The following is a 12668-nucleotide window of genomic DNA, read 5'->3' as shown; positions in this document are numbered from 1 at the left end:
GAATGTAGAGACTTCTCTTCAGAAGTATTTATTTATATCCGTCACGTCGCGTCTCGCTCGGTCGTCTAGACGCCGAAGACAACTTATTTTTCTCATCTCGGTAATACGATTTTTGGCGAGTTCTTAAATACTTTTTGGCAAACATTTTTATTCCTTAAGAAATGAAAGGAAATTGACGAGAATACGAGTCATTTATAGCAACGTAACGCTCGGAATGTCCTTGATGTCTATTATAATTATTATTATGTTATGGACATGACATCGTCCTGGCGCTGAGACAAGGTTAAATGTAAAACATATTTTGTAATTTTATTAACGCAAAACTGAGAAAGTAGATTCAAGGTAAAAATGTTAATGTAAGCGATGACGCTTAAAGAGAAATTGGATTGTTGAAATTTTTACATTTTCTTACATCTTATAATGATTACTATATTATTTTGATTTAAAGTACGACTAAATTAGCCTACTGTAACTCGTTATAATGTATAGAGGTTAGTAAACAATATGTTTACTTGTAAAACGCATTTGTACTGGGATAAGGTCAGAAATATTTATTACTTTATCAAAATATATCTGTGAAAATATCTATGATTCTTCTAAGTTGATCTTTCATGTTTTATATACTTCTGAATATGTCGACTATCTCTACATCTCACGCTAAAAACACATAATTATGATGCTCTTTTAAGCTTTTAGAATACATTAAAAATAACATTAAAGTAATAAATGACAGCTATAATAATCTGACAACCATTGCGGTGTAGTTGCGCAAGTAGCCTTAACACCGACGGTTGTGGGTTCGATTCCTACTCAAATAAATTTATCATAACACAGTATAAAACGAAGTCGCTTCCCGCTGTCTGTATGCTTAGATCTTTAAAACTACGCAATGGATTTTGATGCGCTTTTCTTTAGTAAATAGTGATTCCGGAGAAAGGTTTATATGTATAGTACATGCATAATATAGTTGAGGAACACTGAAAGTTTTAGAGGTTTCTAATGTGATGTCTTAAATAAACACATTTTTGCGCTTACATTGCAAATATTTATTTGATATTTTATGTTTAGTATCAGCATTGCAGGGTTGCAATGCTAATACTAAATATGCGAAGCCGTGGCGGGTCGCTAGTACTTGTATAAATATGATTTTCTAGTTTTGGGTATGTGTCCTTGTTGGTTGGTTGTGGAATTCGCGGTGGCGATTATGATCAGATACATCCGATAGTGATCGTTACTCATGGTAGGGAAATTTTCTGCTCGCCCCGTTTTCTACAAAGAGAAGGGACCTTTGCTCAGCAGATGGTAGTCTGATTCAGTTAATTACTTTAATAATATAGTGATCAAAGTGTTTGTACCATTTTTAATTAATTTAATTACGATTTAGTATTTGTTTTGTAGATTCGTTTCCTTTAATTAGTAAATATATTTGTGTCGACCGTTTTAGTGGAGTACCACTAACAATAGTCACGGGTTCGATTTCTACACAGACCAGATGTTTTGTATTCATAGAAATCTTTGTTTCTGGTTTATGATATATGATTAAGATCTTAACACTTGGTAAGGAAGGTATTAGAGTTATGGATTAAACTCCATATTTTTATACATTGTTAAGTTTAAGTAATATATTGCCTATTAAATATTTAAAAAAACATATAATTGAAATTGATACATTTTTAGTAAATAGCTACTTCTGGTTGCTTATTATGTTTTAACAAAATATTGTTTCTTATACAGATACTCTCGTCAGATAGTCGTATCTCATCACTATCACTCACATTACCGGAGAGATACCAATATTGACATTGTATTATTTTATTTGATGATACGCTACTGTTTCCGAAGACGAGAAATCTGACGCTGTCAAATCCTACTAATTTCATTTACTGGCTCAAAAAGGAGCCATTTGGTTTTTTGGCCAGTGTGGTTTTTTAACAAACTTCAAAAAAGGAGGACGTTCTCAATTCGACTGCTCTTTTTTATGATTGCTACCTCAGAACTTTTGACTGGATATATCGATTTCGATAATTTTAAAGTAAAACTTCTTTTCGTGCGCTTGCCTTGGGGAGTAAGTAGTACCTAGTAGTAAGATAGGAGAGAAAAGTGTGAAAAAAAATAGTTAAAAACAGTCCGATGTTACCTATAACACAAGCATTAAGTTGCTTATCATAGGGACAGACGACCGAGTGTGTATGTTATAAATAAAATAAAAATAAAAAGAAAAGTGTGATTGGGCGAGGCGAACGTAAGTTAAGAAAGAAATATAAGTTAGTGAAGATAGAAAGAGAGAAAGTTACGTTTCGTAAGTTTTACTTCAGTCGTGTGATCTAAAGAACACTCGTTTTTTTTAACTACTAATCTTTATCCGAAAGTGGATACTTGTGGACTACTTTTTAAGTTAATTTGGGTATTATATTGATTATTTTTTTGACTACCTACGTTGTATTACTTATCGATGTAGATAAAGTGAAATCGGTTTTTTCATTAATTTGCGAGCAAACATAATTTTAAGTACGAAAATTTTGTGAGAATGAATATTTAAATGGATGGTTGTTACTCTTGTAGGAAACTTCGCTGATTGTAATGAAACTTAGTCGGTAAGTAGCTGGAGGTCCAAAATAATACATACGCATTAAGACTCTTTTTATTCCGACTTTCTCTCTCTTTCTCGGCTCGCATATTATGTTAGTGAAACCGCGAAACGCATCTAGTAAAACACGAGTTTTTTTATGAATCATCTCATTCATAAAATAGCAAAATGTGAAATATGTGTACCTATGTTTTAAAATATACATAAATAGATAAATGAAGTATCGATGTAAGAGTGAACATTTAAATTATATAAGAAGTAATAAGTAAATATTACGTTTATGTTTTTTTTTTGTTTCCTTTATTAATAAACGAGTTAAACTGGAGTCACCACACACATAAGTAATCATAGTGTAATTACATTACACATCTTTAATTTTATCATACAATTCTATGGGAGCGTAAGTACATGATAGCGATTTGTCGTCGTTGATAACTTGTTGCCGCTGATATCTCAATAAAATTACCGTATAGTAAAAAACTACTACAGGTAAACTCCATCCGTCGGTGTCCCCGACATAGCTATGTCGGACACGACTTATCTTTAAATTAATAAAATATTATCATTTAAATTATAACAAAACTATTAATCGACATAATATCTTACTATTCAAATGATAAAGAATATTCGCGTAAGTAATCGTATAATTTTATCACAGTCAACTTTCATAGTAAGTATGACTTAATTAAATCATAATATCTAAGATTATACGCAATCGTATAAACATTGGCAACCAATAAGATAAGGAGCTATTACTGAAAAGTAGGTATGAAAAATAATGATGATAATGTAAGATATAATAATTATCTCAGCGATAAAAAGAATTGTTACGAAATGATATCCATCGGTTAAATAGGCGATTCCTTATGTTTTGCAAAATTACGTTGTACCTATCAATCGGACAAGATAAGATTGCAAAGTCGTACGATGTTTATGTCGAGTCTTTAATAAACAAAAATTGTACTTTTATTTTTATTAGGAAGTATAATTTGAAGCATTCTATTTCTTTAAATTTTGCTGCTATTAGAGACCTAAAGCTAAATAATATGTACAATTCACATCTTTAAAATATATCATATGTATTTGTTTATCAAAAGAATCCAGTTATATTAACGTAAAAGTATAAAAAATAAACCTCTCTTGAAATATACATTACTTGTTAAAAAAGGTTTGATATTAATTATAATAATATATTTCTATTAAATGAAGCAGGAACGGCTTAAGCATATATAGGTAGTACGATATGCATTGGTTTCGCTATCGATAAATTTATCAAATCAATCAATTTATCAATCCTATCTGGTCGTTATAATTACTACTATATTTTTATAATATTATCTTAATTGACATTAATGATATATTCACACGCATTTGGAAAATGCAAAACTACTGAAAAGTCATAAAATTAGTCTTCGAATATCATATCTTTCGAGATACATACTACTACTTTCGACATAGGTACTCTTTTTTTGCTTTATGACAAGATTCAAAATCGATATTATTTAATTAAAAGTTCTCGTACATAAATGTTTTTGTATTTTACGTATTTAAATCTAACTTTTTATGAATTTATTCGCTGTTATTATGGATAAAATATTTAAAATGTCACTACGTCCTTTAAAAAAAACTAAAGTTAAAAAATATGTTCTGACCAGTAATGTTTAACAACAAAATCGACAAAGTTTTATTTTTAAAGGTTAATCTGAATATTTTTTTTTAGTCTGATAAAATCCCTTAAAGAATTAGAAAGACGAAATAAAGTGAACGATTTTGTGATAATCTTATGTACGATCATATAATCCTGTATAACTTAACCAAATATACATACATGTAGCTTAAAGTCTTTGGCCGATAAAAAGATAACTTGTATCATGCGTCAAAAATAGATCACTTGACATTTTATTGTGCGTGTTGAGAAGAAAGCTGATCGCCGCTCTCACGTGGCATTGTTTTTATTATCCCATCTTACCGGCGATGACATCGAAACAAAAACGATACGTATCGACGGATAAAATATACTAATAAATCGTAATAACTTGCGACCGCTCACGGAATCACTTGGCCCCGTCACAGCATCGTTTACCTAACTAACGTCTCACACAATTTAATTAATCGAGTCGCCTTACTACTTCTCTATCAGGTCACCTAATGTAAAGTCTAGTTATTTACATAAACATTCTAATCCACTTATTATAAGACGCGTATATTTATTTAATATGTACTTAGTGCATAAAGTATAGTTGAGCGCATTGCAACAAAGGATTTATATGCGAAAGATTTATTATAATCTGTATTTAATTGCTCTCTTACTAGAGTCTCCTGGACATACCGGCAGGGCGTGTAGTGCGACGCGCGGGCTCATCTTCGCGCAAGTCGGGTGCATGTCGCCGGGCAAGTGCCGGCCTGGCCGGGGCCAGTGCCAGTAGCACCAGCAGCGCCAGCGCAGGCAGCATCGTACTGCCCACACCTACCACTTGTTCTCCCACCTGCTTTCAGATAGTCCCGGCCACGAGCTCACTATTTTCGCTGCGCGCGCTCTTTTCGTTCGGATATCTGATGCAGTGTTTATTCGAGCGGATACTCGCGAGTGGTAAGCGTGCACATAAATCGTATACGTCGTTACCGTGCGACGGTCGAGCCAGACTGAGGCGAGCGAAGAGCGATTTCCCAGCTCGTGGGGCGAGGGGGCCGGCGCGCCCCTCGCGAAAAACGCGGCATTAGAGCGGCTCACAGCGGTGCGGGCGGGGAAAATTGCAGCGCCGCCATCCGAGCCGCCCGCCCCGCCGCTCGTCGACACGCGCCGCCGCCGCCGTCGCACACTCACTTGCACTTGTGCTGCAACTTTTGTCGTTTATTATTTCCAATTAATTACTTACGCCTGGTAACGCTCTGTTGTTAACTAAGTCATAACGAAAATCGAAATAGCAAAATCTAATCTTAAATACAAAGCTTAATAACCCTCAACATTTGTCTTTTTTAAAGATCATAACAACAGATTAAGTGCTTAAGTTTATCTGAAGATATTTTTAATTGAGCCCTTTAACATAAACTTATAACGTTTGTTTTAACCTATAACTTTTAACAGTAAAATAAATTTTAAAATTTATGGTTTTGATCATAGAATATAAATCGGTTTAAAGCATATGAGGGCTTTTGTTATAATTTATTGAAATGTTCTTTGGCGAAAAGCCCAACTATCGTTTTACGAATTTAGAAAATCAATGGAATATTTGCATTCCGTACTTCAGTAGAAACATGTACATAAATCTAAGTGCATAATAGTAATCGCAGACGCATAATAATTTTATTTGATAGTAACAATTAAATATTTCTGGAATGAGTAATGATGGTTGTCTGATACCTATTAATCGTTAGGTATACACAGTAAACACATAATATTATGATTAAATTGTTATGCATAGTTGCGTTTGACCAACGCATAAAATTATTTTTTCCCACTTTTTATTAATATTCCCAACATGAGGTTTATTATTTAATGCAATATTTTTTATTTATTTATTTATTTACCGAAAATAAAGATACAATTTATGTGATAAACAGCGCAGCAAAAACAATTAACAGTTTAACAGTGCACTGTGTTTCTAAAGTAATAATACTAAAGTACACACGATTCTAATACACACGTACTAATATAAAAATATGATATAAAGCTGTACAAATAATAGATTTTATATGTGAATACAATTGGAAAAAAAATTAACATCAAGTGGTTAAAGAATAATAATAATTATAATAAAAATAATAAATGCGGCCATTTCAATCTCTCTCTATTTATTGTTCTAAAAAGAATTTTTAAATGTTTTTATAGTTGTTTTTATTTTTTGATTTTTTTTTTTAATTCCATGGCAGATTATTTATTAAGAAAAGAATAATATATTCAAGCGTACGTTTTCCATAAAAATTACTATGTCTAGGTATTTTTAATGTGTGATTTGTAATATTTCTTGTTAGTTTATAGTGACTGATTTTTATTTGAATGTTTGAATTAAAATATTGTTCTAATAATAATGTATATTTTATTTTAGTATGTATTGGCATTACTATGCAGTAGTTAAATAATTTCAAGGAGTTGCTTTTGTATTTATTTCTTATGTATATGGGTACAATTGTTTTTAAGATTCGTAATTGGAGATGATAGACTCTATCGAGATCTGATTTAAATGTAAGACCGTAGGTGCTTAGTCCATAAGATATAATAGATTCACCTAAAGATTTATAAAACATTAATAGTATTGTGAATGGAATTTTCGGTTTAATTGTAGTTAATTTGGTTAATAGGGAAACGAAATTTATCGCAAACATTGTTTATATGTTCCTTCCAATTGAGGTTAGTATCTATAGTAATACCAAGGTAACGCTGAGTTTTAACAAAGTCAATGAGGTTACAGTTACAGGTATATAATGAGGTTACAGTACAGGTGGCTATGTGCAGTGGTTTGTATGTCTCCAGAGAATCTATTTTGCGTTGAGCTTATATAGATGGCTTTTGTTTTTTCTCTATTTAATACTATACTTAATTTTTTTTTATAAGTTATTAAAGATTAAACTATATACATTTAGAGTTAATATATTTGTACAGAGCCACACTAGCCAACTAGTACAAACAATGCCATAGAATATATAGAATTGTCGAGTTTTAATCGATAGCTCCCTAGTTTCCAATCGAGCTAAAGTTTTGTATGCAGTAAACACGTATTAGGGAGGTGGTAATTGTAACATTGAGCTGCCTTGATGATAAAACTGTAAGATAGGGGTTTGGAGGACTTCGAAATAAAATGACGTAACCCAAACGAGTTGAGTTCATCATTTTATTTGAATTAACTAGCGTCCTACTAGTCCTAGAGAGTATCGCCTATACGACAAAGAGGATAAATGCATCGACTATAATGTAAAATAAATATAAAACTTTGATATATATGCTATGCCCGCGGCTACGCCCGCGTTGAAATCAGTGTGTCACAAAGATTTCCCAGCAAACTTCCAGTGAAACTCTCATCAAAATCGGCTTAACCTTTCCGTAAACCTTCCTCTTGAAACCCCCTCTCCATTGGTGAAACCGCACGAAAATCCGTTCAGTAGATTTTGAGGGAATCGATTACATACATTTTTGGGGACTTTGTTTTATAATACACTAACTGTTGCCCGCGACTACGTCCGCGTGAAGCGCGCGTCGCGTCGAACAAAATGGTTCGTTGAATTCATCAGAATTGTGGTATAAAATAATATAGTAATAATATAGTATTGTAGTGTAAATATGTTTAAAATATACTCTGCATGCAATTTAGTTTTTAATATGGTTCTACATAAATATATGCCACGGAATAGCGTAACGCACGCTCCTCCGTGACTCCGTGACGGCAGGGGTAAATAAAATATCCTAGTAATAAATTATCATAGTAACGTAAAGGTTAGATATTGTATAAAATATATTTTTTTGTACTACTTATAAGTGATCAATATAAATGTTTCTTGAACACATAGGGTTGCAAAGGCGGCTATTTTCTTTTAAACCGACCCTGCTGTATAGGTTTCATACAAACTATCAACCCCAATTACCCCCTTAGCAGTAGAATATCGCAAAATCCGTTCTTAGCGGACATCTACTAACTATAATCTACCTCCCTGCCAAATTTCATCTTTGTCCATCCTGGATGGATGGGACCATCCAGCGGTTTTTAAGTTCTCGTGATGAGTGAGTCAGTGACCTTTCCCTTTTATATTTCTAGATTAGGATACATTACTGGACACATGGACACCTCCTCATCATCTATAGAGCATACCTACATTTTAAATTACAAGCCTCTTACTTCAAAAACATAGGACTTTCATACAAACTTCCAACCCCGTTTTAGCCCCTTAGGGGTCGAGTTCCGTAAAATCCGTTCTTAGCGGATGTCTACATCCTATAAGGAGCCTACCTGCCAAATTTCAAGTTTTTAGGCGTTATAGTTTCTGAGATTTCGTGATGAGTGAGTGACCTTTCGCTTTTACATATATATAGATAGATAGATAGATAAAGACCGCAGATTTTTTTAACTCTTATATCAGTGTAACAAACACATTTACTAATTTAAGACATTGCGATTTATGATTAACTTAGCTGTGACCGCGACTTCGTCCGCGTGGAATTTAACAAAAAAGTTATTGTTCAGTTCGCAGAGTTATAATATATAATAAATACATTTCTAAAAAAGTAGCCTAGGTTATTCCTTATTACATCAGCTATCTGCCAGTGAAAGTCCCGTCAAAATCGGTCCAGTCCTATCAGAGATTAGCAGGAACAAACAGACAGACAGACAAACAAAATGTGTAAAAAAATATTATTTTGATATATGTATCGTGTCGCTTCAGCCTGTAATATCCCACTAGGTATAGGCCTCTTTCCCCATGTAGGAGAAGGATCAGAGCTTAATCCACCACGCTGCTCCAGTGCAATCCAATGTATCGTGTAATACATCCATATGCATTTAGTAAAAAGCGGTTATTTTTATATTACAAACAGACGCTCCAATTTTATTTATTTGTATAGATAGGTAACCAATTTTTTTAACGTTATTTATTATTGATTTTTTTCCTCATGAATATCTAACCGCTGCTACTGTATCGTGTCCTATGCGTAAAGCTCATCTGGAAGAAATCGCTTTTTAGTGATAAAATCACCTTTGTACATCTTTTTAACCGACTTCCAAAAAAGGAGGAGGTTCTCAATTCGACTGTATTTTTTTATGTATGATACATCAGAACTTTTGACCGTGTGGACCGATTTCGACATTTTTTTTTTTTTATCGAAAGGTAGTGTGTGTCAATTGGTCCCATTATAATTTATTTGAGATCTAACAACTACTTTTCGAGTTATATTTAATAATACGTTTTTACTTGACGCTTTTTTCGTCGACCTACGATGTATTATACCGCATAACTTTCTACTGGATGTACCGATTTTGATAATTCTTTTTTTGTTGGAAAGGAAATATCCCAAGTTTAGTTTAAGTCACATTAAAATTTCATCGAGATCTGATTACAACTTTTGGAGTAATCTTTTATAGTAACTATTTACTCGAGTATTTTTTCGTCTACTTACGTTGTACTACTTGTCGATATAATTGAAGTTGGTTTTTCTCCGTTTGCCTGCAAACACAATTATAATACGTAATGCTCGTGCAAAAGACTTAACACAAATTAACACAAAATCAAGAGACTTTCAGCCCGTGTCCATCTCCAGCGTATTAATTTTTTATGAAGAAATAACAATCAAGACTGATTAAGCATATTTAAAGACTGATTCACGTATGTTTGAAGATTAATTAATGTGCAGTACTATACTTAATAACGAAATTAAACTTTTGATTAAAATTTTGTAATTTTTATTTATTTCATTACTTTGTTTATCGATAACTATACTTTACAACACTATGCAAAATTGGACCTAAAGGTTGCTGGCGCTACAGGCACTTCAGGCGAATTATTGCACGGCAGTTAAAGGGTTAAATAGATAATATATAAAAAATGGGATGCCTAAAACTATCCTGAACTGACTATTTTTAATTATTTTTTAAAAAAATATTTTTAATTGAAAAATGACTTGATACTGTTAAACATATAGAATGTGCAGCCGTTAGGTTGCCTATTTTTTACCTCCTAGATGAATTACTGGGTTGCCAGGTATAAACAGGTATGTCGATGCGAGTTATCTTCTTTACATGTCTTGCCCTAAATATTGTTACAAAGAAAAAAAAACATTTTTTCTATAGCACGTAACATTTATTACTGTTACAGTGTGTTAGTAATACATTAATATAAAACCAATAAAAATATATAAAGCTTATTCGAAGTTATCTCTATTGGCTGCAATACAGTCCTTTAAACGTTGAGGCCAGTCATCAATAGAAGCACGCACTTTTTCCATGGGAAAATTCTTCACTGCTAATCATATAGATTGTTTTAGGGACTCCAAATTATCATAGCATTTAGAGCAAGCCATACTCTCTAAAACTGACCTTTATGGACATATTTCAGCGGATTAAGATCGGGACTAGGTGACGGCCAGTCTTCAGCTCTGATAAAGTCTGAAACGTTGGTTTCTAACCAAGATTGGGTGGATCGAAATTTATGACCCGGCACTGAGTCTTGCTGAAAGGATCATTTTTGGTTATTGTTGTACGTGGTGTTGTTAAAGAGCTTAACTACCTTCTCATGAATCTTATTTTGATACACTTATACCGAAAAAAAATGTGACTCAGTCACTCCTTCGTAGCTAACATCCCATCAAACCATCACTGAAATCGGATAATGTCCACGTTGTACTCTGTTGACTAGAGATGAGCTTCCTTAGAGCTTTGAGCATAAATACGGTCATTTTGTTTTGATAAAATATTGCTCAATTGTAAAAATGTTCTCATCCAAAACCAAAAATTTTCTGTGACCTCACTTTGCATACCGAATAAGTAATTGTTTTGATTTTTACCTCCCTATTCTTTTTTAAATTAACAGGTAAGAAATGACCAGTGCGTCTCTTATAGGCTGCAAGTCCTAGGTCATCTTTTAAAATACGCGACATGGTTCTAAGTCCCATCTTTATCTCCCGAGATAAAATCTTTTGCTTTCGGATGGGATTTCTACTAATTCTTTCCCTCACTGATTTGATCGCCTTTTTCGCACGAACACTACGTGGACATATCTTTTTCTGGCACAAACAGAGGAGGTTTCATTGTACCTATCAATAACCTGATACACAAACATTTCACTAATACCAAGCGTATGGAGAGTTGAAGGTAAAGCTTTACATTAGGAAAAACTGAATTTTAGGATTGTGGGGGGTAGGGGTGAGGGAGGGGAACGCTAACCCCGGTACCATTGTCACACTTCGAAACCCCATGGTTATGGAGATATCCATGGTTAAAGTTTTGAGATTATAAAAATAATTTCGAAGCTTTCACACGTTATTTTCACATTTCAGAAGCGGTTTTTTTTTTCACATTTCACACGTTATTTTGACATTTCACACGTTATTTTCACATTTCATATGCTATTTTCACAAGTTATTTTCAAACAGGAGTACGTAAAAACGATCTCGACTCCAAGATGAACAAACGATACAACTTACGTTACTCATGCTCCGTTCCGTAGCTTTCAGCTAAACATCAGTTGTATCGTTTGTTAAAAAACCGTGTGAAAACGATAAATTAACGTCTGAAATGATAGTCAAACCAAATTAATTACATAAGTTGAATATAGCGATCAAATTTTCTCCTCGCTGTTGTTGGTCAATGTAAAATACCTATGTCACGCTGTTAGTCCTAGCGGCTTTCACTAAGTTACCGTTACTGCAGTGGCGTAGCGTATGTGGCGTGGCGGCAGGGGCGACCCGCCTCGGGCGGCACTTTTTAGGGGGCGGCAAAATTTAACAATAATTAAATAATAAAAATATTTTGTAAATATTTAAACCATGTTATGTTGCATTATTTTTATTGCAACTACAAATTCGAACCGATTGAAAGGAGGACGGAATTTTTAATTACTTATTTCGTGGCGAAGTCGGGGAATCCCTTTTCTTTGAATGATATTATGTAGCGACTGGCAACGTCTTTACTAGTGAAAATTACACGTTTATGGCTAATAATCAGCGAGAATGACTTCTATTACATACAAGATGTAAGGGACAGCTATCCTTCAATAATCCATTAATTCGGACCATTATTCTGAGTATCAGACAACAAGAATTTTTTATCGCAAAACCATATAGAAATAGATCTGGGGGTTTTTTATACCTCTCCGGTGAGTGAAAAATCGCTCTTATTCATCTAGAATCATATTCTGTGGTTAATAACTATTTTTATTGTACTTATTCTAGCCACACAAATATCGTTGTTGACTTTGGAACCACGTAAAAAAGTGACAAGCCAAAAATAAACCTACCAAAAAAATCGAAAAATTTCGAAATTTTCTGACAAGAAATTCCACTAGTCCTAAACTCAGAATAGTAGTTATGAGTATACTGGCGAAGTTAAAAGATAGCTGTCCCTTGCATCCTGTATACATATTAAGTTGAATATAGTTTATT

General features: G+C 33.3%; 1 protein-coding gene across 1 annotated transcript in view; it reads right to left on the bottom strand.

Annotated features, from left to right (window-relative positions):
- LOC123656617 (dorsal-ventral patterning protein Sog) overlaps positions 1–5293 on the bottom strand; it is a 94129-nt gene extending 88836 nt beyond the window's left edge. Inside the window, exon 1 of the mRNA XM_045592284.1 lies at positions 4917–5293. Coding sequence (XP_045448240.1) covers positions 4917–5040 — 124 coding nt within the window. The 5' untranslated portion in view covers positions 5041–5293. The remainder of the gene's footprint in view (positions 1–4916) is intronic.
- Between the last annotated feature and the right edge of the window lie 7375 nt (positions 5294–12668).

The sequence above is a fragment of the Melitaea cinxia genome, chromosome 9 (assembly GCF_905220565.1).
Source record: "Melitaea cinxia chromosome 9, ilMelCinx1.1, whole genome shotgun sequence".
NCBI lineage: Eukaryota > Metazoa > Arthropoda > Insecta > Lepidoptera > Nymphalidae > Melitaea > Melitaea cinxia.
The sequence above is the reverse complement of the archived record's forward strand: the minus strand, read 5'-3'. Positions and strand labels throughout refer to the sequence as shown.